This window comes from Amblyraja radiata, chromosome 25 (genome assembly GCF_010909765.2).
Source record: "Amblyraja radiata isolate CabotCenter1 chromosome 25, sAmbRad1.1.pri, whole genome shotgun sequence".
In the NCBI taxonomy this organism is placed as follows: Eukaryota; Metazoa; Chordata; class Chondrichthyes; order Rajiformes; family Rajidae; genus Amblyraja; species Amblyraja radiata.
Genome location: NC_045980.1, coordinates 37,342,078 through 37,357,825, shown reverse-complemented (window position 1 = coordinate 37,357,825; position 15,748 = coordinate 37,342,078). Strand labels below are relative to the sequence as shown.

General features: G+C 40.9%; 1 protein-coding gene across 9 annotated transcripts in view; it reads right to left on the bottom strand.

The window, feature by feature from the left end:
* The window catches only part of fbrsl1 (fibrosin like 1), a 541,590-nt gene that overhangs the window by 452,396 nt on the left and 73,446 nt on the right, over positions 1-15,748 (bottom strand). For 7 of the 9 annotated variants that reach the window (XM_033043936.1, XM_033043932.1, XM_033043931.1 and 4 more), the window contains exon 2: positions 2,119-2,187. The exons of the other annotated variants lie outside the window; for them this stretch is intronic. In XM_033043936.1, the coding sequence (XP_032899827.1) occupies positions 2,119-2,187 (69 nt within the window). The remainder of the gene's footprint in view (positions 1-2,118; positions 2,188-15,748) is intronic. 9 annotated transcript variants of the gene reach the window in all.

Sequence of the window (15,748 nt, the reverse complement as noted above, 5' to 3'; positions counted from 1 at the left end):
GATCACATTTTAGGAAAGCAAACGTCATTGCTGGACTGACAGAATGTTTACTTATATCACATGGCATTAGTAAAAGTAGGAAATCTAGTTTTTTTTTTAAGATAATTATTTGCAATATATTACATGCACGGGCAGGGCAATATTAGCTTTGCCTGGGCTGGTTCAAAGAATTAAAACTGCAATATATTCTCTTGTCAGTTTCAAAATAGATCACTTAATAAAAGTGAATGGTGTAACAATTCATTGGTTCACTGATGAATATCTTTTCTCATCCTTTAAAATGAAAAGAACCAAATTCAACAAAAATTACAAAAAAACATGACAGGATAGACCAGCTCTTACTATCTCCAGAATTAACACAAAAACACAATTAGTTTCTTCCAGATATATTATACCACACCAGATGATCATCTTCAGTAGATGGTTGTTAGGTTTTAAATTGTGCAATCGGATTTAAAAGAATAGTCTACTCACAATTCAAGATGCTTTTTACTGCATAGCAAGGTTACAAAGTAACTCATCTGAAATTTTATAGACTTTTGGAATTATCAAATTTATTTTATCATGCTACAAGACTGTCTGGATTCCAGCTCACTAATGGTTGAAGTGAAGATGTAGAATGCCTTGTTCAAAATAAAGAGCAAGGGCATGCATGACAACTATAATTAAGCTGTTGCTGTTAGAAAAACAAAAAAAAAAAAAAAAGGCTCTCAGAGCAACAATTGAAAAAGAAAACCCAGATTTGTAAAAGTATCAATGGTGTTCAATTAACCAGATAGTTTTTTTAAAATGAGCTAATAGAAGAAAAAAAAGAGGAAAAGAGAAGGTTGAAGGTATCTTATATAGATTTTCAGAAAGCATTTGATGAAATCCCACACAAATGGCTTGTTAGCAAAATTGAGCCTGATAAAGTAATGGGGCTGCAGGAGCAGATAGGAAATTTGTTTGATTTGTTTAAATATAACAATGGGAGGATGGTGGTGTTTGTAGGGGCCAAAACATATGTAAAATATATTTTGGGAACAAAACAATACACTTTGGTAGAATACAGGAGATGGATAATACACACTTCATGCCTCAAGTTCTAAAGGGTGTGCTCAAAAGGATTTTAGGAATACAGGTCCAAGTAACTGAAAGTGGCAGGGTATGTCTATTTACTGTTACATGGGATTCTTAAAGACACCATGCAGTACGGCAGCAAAAGAGTAACCTTGAATCTGTGTAAACATTAGAGAGACCTCAATTGAAGTATAGATTCCAATTACAGTTACCCAACTTTAGGGAGGATGTGAAAGTGAAGGTATGGATTTCCAAGAAATTCTAGGAATGAGGAATTCCAGCAATAAGCCTCTTCTTCTGTCTTAACAATTCTCTGATATAGCTGAGAAAAAAAAAGTTTTGTCAGCTTTGGATATTTGGCTCAAAATATAATTTTAGCATCTTTCGATTTTAAATATTGAGAAGTCTATTAAAAAAATGTGATCTTTAGAAATAATATGTTATAAGAAATCTGCACTGTTTCACTGAACATCTGACCTCTTACTCTAAAGTCAAATTACTTCAGTAAACAGCAACCAGTATTCAATTATCTGGAAAAGGCCTGTGCAGCCAAATCAGTTAATGCTGGTTGCATAAATTCCCTGCCAAATCGAGTCTGCGTAAAACATCTGCTCATATCTTACTGGAAGAACTTTTTTTAGATGGGCACTAACCAAGAGATACCTATTTAACCTTGCTAATTTTTTTTGAGGAACAAACAAGCAAACAAACAAACTTCATCTGAAGAGTTATTCTGCAAGCAAGCTTTTCAATTAATTTCGCAAAAGGGAAGAATTCCTACATTTCTACTGACACAATTTCATAAGCTGACAAATCAGCCCAGTCGCATTACCTGAACTGAATTATATATTCACATAGTTTTTAAACATTTTCCTCTAAACATCATATGCATATCATATCATTAATTTTAAATAAATCTCAGTGTTTTGCCAATTCTGAAAGCAAGCAGGATATCCCAGTTTAATTCGGGTAAAATCAAGAGCTAGCCCATTGATAATAACTAGCAGCAAAGCTGTGTTTACAATAAACGTTGAATGGCAACACAAATATTCAACTCACGGTTTCGATTGTAAATTGAAACACATCTAAATGATGCAAATGATTGGGGAGATCACCATGCTTTTCTTCCTGAAAAGGTAAAATAATGAAGTTCTTACAAAATCAGTCGAGAATAAGAGGAAGATTACAAACAATTCATTTAAAAGAAAACATATTTATATGTTACAATCCATTTTATTTTCAATGCACTGATAATTGTAACAACTTAGAAAGGAGCCATTAGTTGCAACTATTACAATAGGATCATGCAACCTGCTTTGGAAGTCAATTTCCCACATTTTTTTTCAATCAGCAGTTTCTTTATTTACTGATGGTAAAACTTAAAGAAAATTTAACAGCGCACAACATATCTTTACCTTCAATATAGGTTTCTGATTATGATTCTACTGTATGTTCTCCATTTTCAGACATACACATTGAAATGTATTGAAAGTCAGTGGGTTTGAAATTCCACCCGCAAATGTCTGATGTTTACAATTCTATTAAGCAGACCAATTTCCTGTGTCATACAGTCGCAGAGCCATACAGCACGGAAACCAGCCCTACCGCCCACCTCATCCATGCCAACCAAGATGTCCATGTATGTTAGCCACAATAATAGGGTCCTTTTTTACCCCTCTCCCTTTAAACCGATGCCCTCTCATTCTTGATTCTTCCACCCTAGGAAAAAGAATGTGTGCATTCACGTTATATATGCCTCTCATGCCTTTAGACATCTATGCAAGATCACCCCTCAGCCTCTAGCGCACAAGGCATAAAGTTCTAACCTACGCAATCTCTCCCAAGAGCTCAGTCCATCTAGTCCTGGCTACTTAATAAATATTCTCTTGCATTTTTCCATCTTAATGGCATCTTTCTTAATAACATGGTGACCAAAAGTGATCACAATACTACAAGTGCAGTCTCACCATCATCTTGTGCAATTGCAAAATAACATTGCAACTTCTATACTCAATTTCCTTACAGATGGAGAGTGTGCCAAACACCTTCACCAGCCTGTCCAGGTTTGTGTGGAGATAGTCCATGACATTACAGAAACCAAGGCCTCACTATTAAGTACATTTCACCAAAGGCAGGTAAGAAAATATTTAGAAACAGATTACATGCCATGCCAGGTATCTGCCTTTGCAGCTAAACGGAGGAGGAGTGCTACCTAATGCAAGACTTTGGTACCACTTGTGTCCCTGTTAACCCTGCCATGTTTTCATCTCCAGGGTTTTCGTGCTCAAATCTGCAACTTCATGATCATAAGGATAAAGGGGAAATCCTTTAGGACCGAGATGAGAAAAACATTTTTCACACAAAGAGTAGTAAATCTCTGGAACTCTCTGCCACAGAAGGTAGTTGAAGCCAGTTCATTGGCTATATTTAAGAGGGAGTTAGAGGGGGTATGGAGAGAAGGCAGGTACAGGATACCGAGTTGGATGATCAGCCATGATCATATTGAATGGCAGTGCAGGCTCAAAGGGCCGAATGGCCTACTCCTGCACCTATTTTCTATGTTTCTATATATCCCCTCAGCAAAAGGTTTCCCCCCTTGGCTTCTTCTTAGCCATAAAGACTGTTCCTGGCTTATCAATGTAAAAAAGACCATAAATAGTTCCTAAAGAGGAAGACTGTATGGTTAAAGGAGACTTTGATTAATGTTTAGCAAGTAGTGGAAAGAATAGCTAGTTGGACGACTTTAAAGAAGCAGAGGGATTATCACAGAGGTATTAGATTTCAAGGGTTGAAGTGAACTGGTTGGGGCAAGCGAACTGGAAATTGATTAGTACAGTGCCCTCCATAATGTTCGGGACAAAGACCTATCATTTATTTATTTGCCTCTGCACTGCACAATTTGAGATTTGTAATAGAAAAAAAATCACGTGGTTAAAATGCACATTGTCAGATTTTAATAAAGGCCATTTTTATACATTTGTTTCACGGCACGGTGGTGCAGTGGTAGAGTTGCTGCGCCGGAGACCCAGGTTCCATCCTGACTACGAGTGCTGTCTGTATGGAGTTTGTACGTTCTCCCCTTGACCTGCGTGGGTTTTCTCCCAGATCTTCAGTTTCCTCCCACACTCCAAAGACGTACAGGTATGTAGGTTAATTGGCTTGGTAAATGTAAAAATTGTCCCTTGCATGTGTAGGATAGTGTTAATATGCGGGAATCGCTGGTTGGTGCGGACCCGGTGGGCCGAAGGGCCTGTTTCCGCGCTGTATCTCTAAACTAAACCATGTAGAAATTACAGCAGTGTTTATACCTAGTCCCCCCATTTCAGGGCACCATAATGTTTGGGATACAGCAATGTCATGTAAATGAAAGTAGTCATGTTAAGTATTTTGTTGTATTTCCTTTGCATGCAATGACTGCTTGAAGTCTGCTATTCATGGACATCACCAGTTGCTGGGTGTCTTCTCTGGTGATGCTCTGCCAGGCCTATATTGCAGCCATCTTTTGCTTATGCTTGTTTTGGGGGCTAGTCCCCTTCAGTTTTCTCTTCAGCATATAAAACGCATGCTCAATTGGGTTCAGATCGGGTGATTGACTTAGCCACTCAAGAATTGACCATTTATTAAGCTTTGAAAAATTCCTTTGTTGCTTTAGCAGTATGTTTCGGAAAACAGGCACCAGCCTGTGCCCTGCGAGCTCCCGATGATGTCGTCCACTGGCCCACGGCCGAACCCCGGATTCAGGTCGCTGCCGCCAGAACGCCGCCTCAGCCACCGGAGCACCGTCTCCGCCCCGGCCACACGGCAGCGTCTCAGCCCCGCACCGGGCTGCCCCCACGGGAGCACCTTCCAGCCGGGAGCCGGTCCGCCCACACCGGAGCACCTTCCAGCCGGGAGCCGGTCCGCCCACACCAGAGCACCTTCCAGCCGGGACCCAGGCCGCCCTCACGGGAGCGCCTTCCAGCCGGTAGCCGCGCCGCCCTCACGGGAGTGTCTCAGCCCCGCGCCGTCCGCCCTCACCGGAGCGCCGAGTCGTGCCGCTGCCTGAACGTCGCCGCAGCTTGAAGACGGCCAGCCTCGCTGGCTCTACCTCCGGATCCTCGAGGTTGGTCGCAGGTTGGAGGCCGCCAGCTCCGCCATTAGGCCTCAGCTCAGGCGGGGGAAGAGAAGGGGGATACGACAAAAAAGTCGCATTCCCCCGAAGGGAGAGACAGAAAGCCCTGTTTCACCCCCCCCCCCCCCACACACACATAACACCACCTAATAACCAAAAATTTAACTGAACTAGACAAAAAAAACAACACAAAAAAGTAAAAACAGACAGACTGCAGGCGAGCCGCAGCCGTTACACAGCGCCGCCACTTCATCAATGAAGATAAGTGAGCCATTACCTTCAGCAAGCATGGATGCCCAGGCCATGACACCCCTACCACCGTGTTTCATAGATGAGGTGGTATGCTTTGGATCTTGGGCAGTTCCTTCTCTCCTCCATACTTTGCTCTTGCCATCACTCTGATATAAGTTGATCTTTGTCTCATCTGTCCACATAGACCTTGTTCCAGAACTGTGGTTGCTCTTAAGTACTTCTTGTCAAACTGTAACCTGGCCATCCTATATTTGCAGCTAACCAGTGGTTTGCATCTTGCAGTGTAGCCTCTGTATTTCTGTTCATAAAGTCTTCTGCGGACAGTGGTCATTGACAAATCCACACCTGACTCCTGAAGAGTGTTCCTGATCTGTCGGACAGGTGTTTGGGGATTTTTCTTTATTATAGAAAGAATTCTTCTGTCATTAGCTGTGGAGATCGTCCTTGGCCTTCCAGTCCCTTTGAGATCACTAAGCTCACCTGTGCTCTCTTTCTTCTTAATGATGTTCCAAACAGTTCATTTTGGTAAGTCTAAGGTTTGGCTGGTGTCTCTAACAGTTTTATTCTTGTTTCTCAGTCTCATAATGGCTTCTTTGGCTTTGACTTGGCACAACTTTGGTCCTCATGTTGATAAACAGTGATAAAGTTTCCAAAGGTGATGGAAAGACTGGAGGAAAGACTAGGTGCTGAGAGCACTATGCATTAAGGTGGCATTTAAACACACTTGTGCAATTACAAACACCTGTGAAGCCATGTGTCCCAAACATTACTGTGCCCTGAAATGGGGGGACTATGTATAAACAGCAGTAATTGCTACATGGTGAAACCAAAATGTGTAAAATGCCCTTTAATAAAATATTTTTTTCTATTACAAATCTCAAATTGTGGAGTACAGAGGCAAATATATAAATTATGGGTCTTTGTCCCAAACATTATGAAGGGCATTGTATATAGCATTAGAAAGATTTCAAACCTATATAGGAAAACTCTGGACAAAGGGAGAAATAATAGAAACAATTTAGGATGAAAAATGATCCTCCTACTAGTTTTATTTGTCATATGTTTTATTGTCATATATCCCGAAACGAAAAAATAAAACTTGCAGCAGCACAACTAATATGTAAATAGTATTCTGTAAAACCCATAATAAACAACAAAAAGTTCATATAAAAAATTGACAAATAAACAAACAATAATAGTGCAATTCATCGGCAGCAATTATTGGAAGAGATCTTGGGGAGAAAGCAGAAACAAGATTCAAGATGGGTTTATTGTCACATGTACCATAAGATACAGTGAAATTCGAGTTACCATAATTAAGGTATGTGGTTGTTTGGGGAACAAATGTCTTGTGTTCTGTGCCAGTGTTTAGTCTAGATTTGTCTAAGAACAAGTGTTCAATTCAAAAGCCCAGCAGGCAGTGGACAGAAGACAAGAAATGAAAAGTGAGCTTCCATCAAATACACAAGACCATAATGATCCCAATTCAGTTGTCATCTTCTCAGCGCTATTTAGTTCAAACAAATTCTGTTTCACAAATTAATAAAGTACAACTGTGCAAAACCAACAGGCTATAAAGTTTTTTAATTTAGTCGGCATAATGAGTAAATTGAATAACGTAAAATTTTTTTTTTTTTAAATATGCATAATTCTATCCAACACCTTAAATCACGAGCTCTTTCCCATGGCACTTTTCCCAAGCACTGATCATCATTGGATACATTGCCCAAGCAGAGATTAATCACCGTTTGGCAGTGGATATAAGCAAACTGTTCAAATGCAAGAACGTCACCTATTGACCCAAAGTCCAAGTTTATCAGTGGACAAAAAAAAGAAAAAATGGTGACAATACCCAACTTTCCCTTCTCCAAGTATTACAATTCAGCGTGCTGAATTTAATTATAAAACCTTGTCAATGTTCTCCGAGTCGTCAAATGAGTGAGTGGGTTATTTAAAAAAATAATTACTGGCAGTTCATGAAGGGAGTCCTTCGCCTCCTTAAAAAGCGGATGGACACCAGATGTGTCCTGGGAAGGACCAGTTTAAAAAAAGAGCTTCTTATGCAAATCTGTGCAAGAAATTTTTATGCAAACTTGTACTAGAAGTTTTTTATTACATTTACTAACACAAATCTTCCACTTTATATTATTGAAACAAACAGACTTATTAACAGCCGCACTCCAGGAAACCGAGCCTCAATTTCCAAACTATACAACATTCACCCAAAACAACATCAGCAGCAAAAAGTAAACTGCCTATTTGGTTGGTGGGTGAAAATTCACTTTTATACCCAAATCTTTCTACACAATAGTCAGTCTGTTAGGTTAGACAAGCACACCTCTTCAACCCTCACCCTGAACACCGGCGTTCCACAGGGCTGTGTGCTGAGCCCCTTCCTCTACTCCCTCTTCACCTATGACTGCACACCTGTACATGGTACTAACACCATCATCAAGTATGCAGATGATACAACGGTGATTGGCCTCATCAGCAACAACGATGAGTCGGCCTACAGGGAGGAGGTCCAGCACTTAGCAGCATGGTGCGCTGACAACAACCTGGCCCTTAACTCCAAGAAGACCAAGGAGCTCATTGTAGACTTCAGGAAGTCCAGGGGCGGCACGCACACCCCCATCCACATTAACGGGACGGAGGTGGAATGTGTTTTTAGCTTCAGGTTCCTGGGTGTTAACATCTCCGATGACCTCTCTTGGACCCACAATACCTCAACTCTGATCAAGAAGGCTCACCAGCGTCTCTTCTTCCTGAGGAGACTGAAGAAGGTCCATCTGTCTCCTCAGATCCTGGTGAACTTCTACCGCTGCACCATTGAGAGCTTCCTTACCAACTGTATCACAGTATGGTATGGCAACTGCTCTGTCTCCGACCGGAAGGCATTGCAGAGGGTGGTGAAAATTGCCCAACGCATCACCGGTTCCTCGCTCCCCTCCATTGAGTCTGTCCAAAACAAGCGTTGTCTGCGGAGGGCGCTCAGCATCGCCAAGGACTGCTCTCACCCCAACCATGGACTGTTTACCCTCCTACCATCCGGGAGGCGCTACAGGTCTCTCCGTTGTTGGACCAGCAGGTCCAGGAACAGCTTCTTCCCGGCGGCTGTCACTCTACTCAACAACGTACCTCGGTGACTGCCAATCACCCCCCCCCCCCCCCCCCCGGACACTCCTCCCACAGGAAAAACACTATGTCTGTATATATGCTAATGTAAATATTTATTCAAATCATATGCTATGTCGCTCTTCCAGGGAGATGCTAAATGTATTTTGTTGTCTCTGTACTGTACACGGACAATGACAATTAAAGTTGAATCTGAATCTGAAATAGTCTAGTTTCAAACGTATATTCAAGTCAACAGCTCAAAAATCTATCTATACAAGCACCAGCATATTGCTCCTACAAACATTGGCATAGTGTTTTATTATAAAAAGGCCACCAGGACTTTGACAGTACTGAATAAGGTCAGGCTTAATGCAACAGGAATGAAAAATAGTAGCTCTGTACAGATATGAGAGTTGGTTTTGGAAAGCAATTCCAACATTTTTCAAAAACGTTATATCTCTCAGAAATCCTTAGCTGAATGGCAAAGATGTCAAAACTAGAAAATGGACCTACAATTGTCATGATAGGTAATTGAATTATCCAAAGAACAGTGGGAAAGACAGTATTAAGTACATGGCTTATCATAGCCAGAAACACCTAGGGAGTTGAAACCTAGTTAAGACAAACCACCAACCAGGACTGAAGAATCATAGAGTTTCCTAAATGCAGTTCAGATATAGTTCATACCTTGTCTGTTTATAGTTTGCCTGGAATTTTATCTATTATACATTGTTCTAATTTTGTGAAGCTCTGCATGTATTTACAAAATATGAGGGCTTGCTGTCATTCTTGCCAAACCACATAATCTGAGGTGCAGCTAGTCAAACAGCAATCATTCTTTTGGTCCACATTATGTGTAGTAAATTCCAGCTGGATTGTGTCAGATTACCCTTACCAGGGGCACAGTCCTATCTCCCTCTATTATTTCCCCTTCAAATAATTCTAGGTGCACCACCTATTTTTCCGGCAACTGGTGGTCCGCTTTATTCTTGAACAAAATGACAAGAGCGCACCTTAAATCCCCCTCCTATGGGTTTGGTTTAAACATGAACAAATGAGACTAGCTTAGATGGGTACTTGCTCGGCCAAGACCAAGTTGTACCAAAGGGCCGACTCCATGACAACAGTTTCAAAGGCTTATTTCTAAAAACATACCATATTTCCCGGCAACGAAGACGCAATTTTTTACCCAAAAAAAGGCACGAAAATTTACCTTGCGTTTTGCAGGCCGAAGGTTAGGTTGATAGCCAAGAAAGATAGACTTGGCTATCCCTCAGCACAGCAACCTACCTGAACTCCCGGTGGCTCAGCACTTCAACTCCACCTCCCATTCCCAATCCGACCTCTCTGTCCTGGGTCTCCTCCATTGTCAGAGTGAGCAACACCGGAAATTGGAGGAACAGCACCTCACATTCCGCCTGGGTTGCTTGCGTCCGGATGGCATGAACGTTGAATTCTCCCAGTTTTGCTAGCCCTTGCTGTCTCCTCCCCTTCCTTAACCCTCGAGCTGTCTCCTCCCATCCCCCCGCCCTCGGGCTCCTCCTCCTCCCTTTTTCCTTCCTTCTCCCCCCCACCCCCCATCAGTCTGAAGAAGGGTTTCGGCCCGAAACGTCGCCTATTTCCTTCGCTCCATAGATGCTGCTGCACCCGCTGAGTTTCTCCAGCATTTTTGTGTACCTTCGATCTTCCAGCATCTGCAGTTCCTTCTTGAAAACTTCAAGAATGATGTTGCTGTACTGAGGGACAGCCAAGTCTATCCCTCTTTGCTGGCAGCTGATGGGAAGCGGTTGTAAAAGGACAGCACCGCTGGGGGGAGAAGAGTTCCTTTCACAGCGTGTCTGGCCTGGGTCATCACGGGCAGGAGCGTTGAGAAGGGGGGGGTCGGGGATCATGCCAGCAACTCACTCACCGCTGCCGTGGCGCTCCAGGCGTGGAGTCACCGCATTGTGGCCGGGGAGGGAAGTAGCTTGGGTAGCGGCGAGCGGCCGCCGGGACCGGACAGCGGAACTGGCCGCCACCTCAGTGCCTTCCACCTCTGGCAGTGCTCTCCATCTGAACACCTCTCTCCTGCCGCTCGCTGGTCTCGCTCATGTCAGCTGCTGCCCGCAAATCCTTAAATTCCGACTGGCGCCCGGGAGGGAAGTAGCTCGGGTGGCTGCGAGCGGCCGCCTGGACTGGACAGGGGAACCGGCCGCCACCTCAGAGCCTTCTGCTGGCCCGGGGATGCTGTCCGGTCCCAGCGGCCGCTCCCGTTTTGGCATTACTGATCCTTATGTTTGAATTTCCTAGTTCCTTAGCGCTCCCGTTTTTCCCCACTATCTCTCCATCTGCCGCCACCCTCCATCCCCCACCCATTCAGTCATTCAGAATGCAGGAGATCTGGAAGCCTTGGGGAAATTGAATTGTCACTTTCTTTATTTTTATTTTTTTGTTTTCTTTTTTTGAGCGTGAGAAATTTTATGTCCCGCAAGCCATTTTTCAAAATTTAGCAACTCAAAATGGGGGTGTGACTTCATTGCTGGGAAACACGGTACATCTCACCTAGTTGATTTCAGTTTGCCATAAATCATTATGATTCAATTTGTATCAAGTCTGAAGTCCTTCAATATGTGCAACAGGGACCTTTTTTTTGCTGAGGAAGGATAATAGGTATTAAAATTCTCCTTTACAGAACCACAATACATTGCAATAATATTGTTGATCCTATTACACAGTAGGCTTTTAAACTGGCTCCTGTTCAATTGTCACAATTGAACATGCTACCTATTATTAGATTAGTTCCTAAACATACTGTGAAGGATGTAAAAGAGTGAATTCTATTAATTACAAACAATTAGAGACAGAAAAAAGATGAACCCATTATATTAATTCACACAACATTTTAAATCCATATTTATGGCAACATTACAGAAATGTTGATTTGTGACAAACATGATCATAATAAATCACACTAATTTGTCTGTAAATGCCATATACTGTATCTTCAGATTGTTGCCGTGGCAGTGAAAACAAATAATTTTGAAAAATGATGTATAGTTGAATTAGCACAGACTATGTGACAGATAGAATAATATGGCAAAGGGACAGACTCTTCAGTCTACTATGTCTGTGCTATGTCTATGTCATGATGTCAAATTAAACTAATTCTACCTGTTTGCACATAGTCCACATCCCCCCATTCCCTGTCTTTCATATGCCTCTAATGCCTCAAATGTTGCTATCATAACTGCTTCCATGGCAGCACACTCCGTGCACCCATTGCTGATTGTATAAAATACATGATTTCTATTTAACCCAATTATGTCGCTCCTCAGCCTCCAATGCTACAGAGAATGTAATCCAAATATGTCCAACCTATCCTTGGAGCTAATTCAGGAAGCTGCCTGGTGAATATCTTTTGTATTCTCTTCAGAGTCTCCACATCCTTCCTATTATGCTGCAAACAGAACCATATACAATACTCCGTATATGGTCTCAAAGTTTACATAGTTTCAACACAACCTCCCGATTTTGATACACTAACTAATAAAAGCAGCATGCCATATGCCTTCTTTACTTGTGTACTTGCCTTACGTACTTGCGTTGTCACTTTCATGGAGCTATGGACCCTTAGATCCCTCTGTACATCAATGCCCCTCAGGGGCCTTTTACTGCAGTCTTTCGCCTTACAATCGACTTTCCAGAGCACAACACACCATTTGTGCAGATTAAACTCCATTTGCCATTACTCTGCCCGAAGTTACATTTGACAACCTTCCATACTCATCCAATTTGTGTTATCTGCAAATTTACTAATCAGCTGACCTACATTATCATCCAAATAATTTGTATGTATCACAAAGCTGGGTTCCATCAATGATCCTTACCACTAGTCATGGATTTCTAGTTGGGACACCCCCCTCCCCTCCACCACTACTCTTGCCTTCAATGGCCAAACCAACTTTCATTGAATTTACTAAGTCACCATGAATCTTATTCCATCTTAATCTTCTGGATCAGCCTACCATGAGAAACATTGATGAATTGTTTATATAGTTTATGTAGACAACATCCATTGTCCCACTCTCATAAATAATCATCCAAAATACAAGATTTGGCTCTCATATTCACATTTAAACATTTCTTCCACAGCTGCTGCTCAACCCGATGAGTTCCTCTAGGGAACTTGTTGCTACTGATTTCAGAATCTGCAATCTTGTGCAACTCTATTCATTTTGAAAATATGGGATATTATCACGGATTGTTGGGCATCGCCTATCTACATAAGTATTTCTATACAGACAGCTTTTTTTTTTTTAAATGCTCAAGAATATACATTTCTCTTCAAGGGTTTCAGGATGCCAAAATCAATATCGATTGAATACCAGATAGGATAGGATAACGGATAGGATTCATATTGGAGCCAGTCACACTAAAGCTGATAATCACATTTTAAACCAATAAGAATTTAATAGTAAATTACCAGCTTGCATGTTTGACTGAAGTATGTTACATTTCTTCATGAACAAATTCATACCAAGGAATTTTGAGAATGTTGAATATTTTCACATAACACAAAAATATTGGAAATATTATTGAAATAAATATTGCAACTTCCTAAAAGCATTCATCGTTTTTTTTTTTTTAATTTCTGATTATCTGGTGGTATGATTAAACACATTTTTTTTTTTTTTTTTTAAACACAATTTACCTTGTGCAATTATAACTGCATCAACATGAAATTTTGAATCACATTTTTTGAATCTCATGAGACTTTGGCCTACTTTCGCATTGATTTAAACCCTCGGCATCAAAAGCCAAATGACAATATCATTGTTTTAGTGTAAAATAACAGCTTTAGTGGCACAGAAAAACAGATGACAGATATTCACTTGTGATGCTAGAGAACGTTGTGTGATATTGTAAAATGATGTTGGCAGATTCTTGTCTATCATTTAAGATTTTTTAGTTGGTTATTTATACATTTCAATTTCAAATTTCAAATTCTGTAACAAACTGGATCATATAAAGAAAACTTGAATGGAACTAGATAATCAGACGTGCTTAAAATTAGTTAATAACAATATGTTTTCAATGAAGCTATTGAGAGGCACTTGCCACCTCTAAAAGCGGTCTGACCTTTACTTTTATTTTTCAGTTTTGTTAGATCAATATCCATTCAAGGGCAGTTTCAATTAAAGGATTAAACTATAAAAATGCCACATTTTTTTGTACATTTTAGAATAGATTTGAACGCAACAGGAGCCATTAATAGTATTCAGATTGAGATTAGTTTATTGTCGCATACACCAATGTGCAATGCATCTTAACTGCATTTCTGTATTATTTTGATTGATGTATTCGACTGTTTGACATTTAGTTGATTCACTGTGGTATTTTGTACCTTACATTTCAGCCTCCAAGATAAATAATTGATAACTTAGCAACCACAGCAGCACTCATGGCAAGATAAATGCTTTCAATGCTTATCTTTATCAGGGACATCCAGATAAGGTACTTAAATGATAACAACAACTAACAGACAACTTCTGAGTTATACTCATATTCCTCAAATCCAACACACAAACATGTTTGGAATGCTTGAATCCAGTTACCATTTAACCCTTTAAACCAATGAATAAAATCTGAAATTTATCTTGCCATTTGCTCAACCATCATTAAGTTTTTCCATCTTACAATAAAGGAAATACCTGTCACATTGTGCCTTGTAATGTACAATTCTTCATCTGATTTAAGAGTACAACTTTTTAAAGTTTAACATTGAAATTTTGGTTAGCTGCATAAAATTATCATTCCATCTTCCCTTGCAACTACATGAAATTGTACACCTGCTCTTCCACCCCTGCTTACTGTCCAGAGATCCAAATACTCACCTGGTAGAGCATCGATTACTTGCAAGTCTTGGGAACCATGCACATGTACTCCAAGATCTGTCTGTTCTGCAATACTCCAGGGCTCTGCCATTTACTGTGCCAGTCCCGAACTGGTTTGCGTACCAAAGTGCAACACCTCACTCTTCTGTTGTATCATCTACTGCCAAACTGCAAGCCAGCACAGCTGTAGCTCTAAAGGAATCTCACAAAACGATTACAATTTTGGTGACAATGGGGCCAATTTCAATGCCAATTTGATGTTTATGTTCGCTGATGATGCCACTGTTGTCGGATCAACATCAGCCAGACGAAATACAGGATACAGATCAAGAACTGTCATAGTGTCAGGACAACAACACCTAGCCCTTAACGTTGGCGTGTTTTAAGTGAATTCATCTCTGTCCTCAACAACAAAGCTGCTGTAGAGGTGGTTAACAGCTTCAAGTTTCTAATCATTCATATCACCAGCAACCTGACCTGGTGCCTGTACACTGAGCAGTGATCCGGAAAGCACATTAGAACATTTACTTTCTTAGGCATCTGAGAATATTGAGCATGGCCATGAAGATTCCCTCATACCTCTCCAGACGTTGGGCTGAGGAGCCTGTTTCCGTGCCCTATGACTATGACATGTGCAATGAAAAATGTATTCTGACCGGATTCATCCCCACCTACTCTAGCAACTACATTGCTCTCAACTGCCCGAGCCGGCAGAGAGTGGTAAATACAGCCCAATCCCCATCACAGGATGGTCACTTCCTTCCTCATTGCTATCCAGCTCCTGAACCAATCATCTCTTTCACACTCCAATCCTGGAGGTGTGACCAAGTACTCTTATTCTCAACTCTACCTCATTTGATTATTCCGACATTGTATTTTAATTTTTCTTGCTGTTGCGGATTGCACTACAATCCCGCACCACTCTACTGTTTTGTACATGTTGTATTATCATTAATGTATACAGTTTACTCTGAACCTCATGTGAATAAGGAATTTCAGTGCTTCCTGGTATCTATGGCAATAAACAAATCTGAATCTGATCAAAACAGGAAAATGTATGCATGTAAAGAACACTCACATTCGCATTCCACCTTAAAACTCTCAGGGCACTCCAAAGCAGTCAATTAATGTTTCTGAATGTGGTCACTAACATGCAAGCAAACAGTCCATTTGTGGAGACAATTAAAAGTCCCACAATTAGGTAATAAATGGCTAATTCACGTGCATTGATACAGTTAGTTGAAAGAAATGTCACAAAAAACAGCAGTAATTCTTACTATTCCTCTGAAACAGCCAAGGGATCCCTCACATCCATTTGAACATATGGTGTAAACAA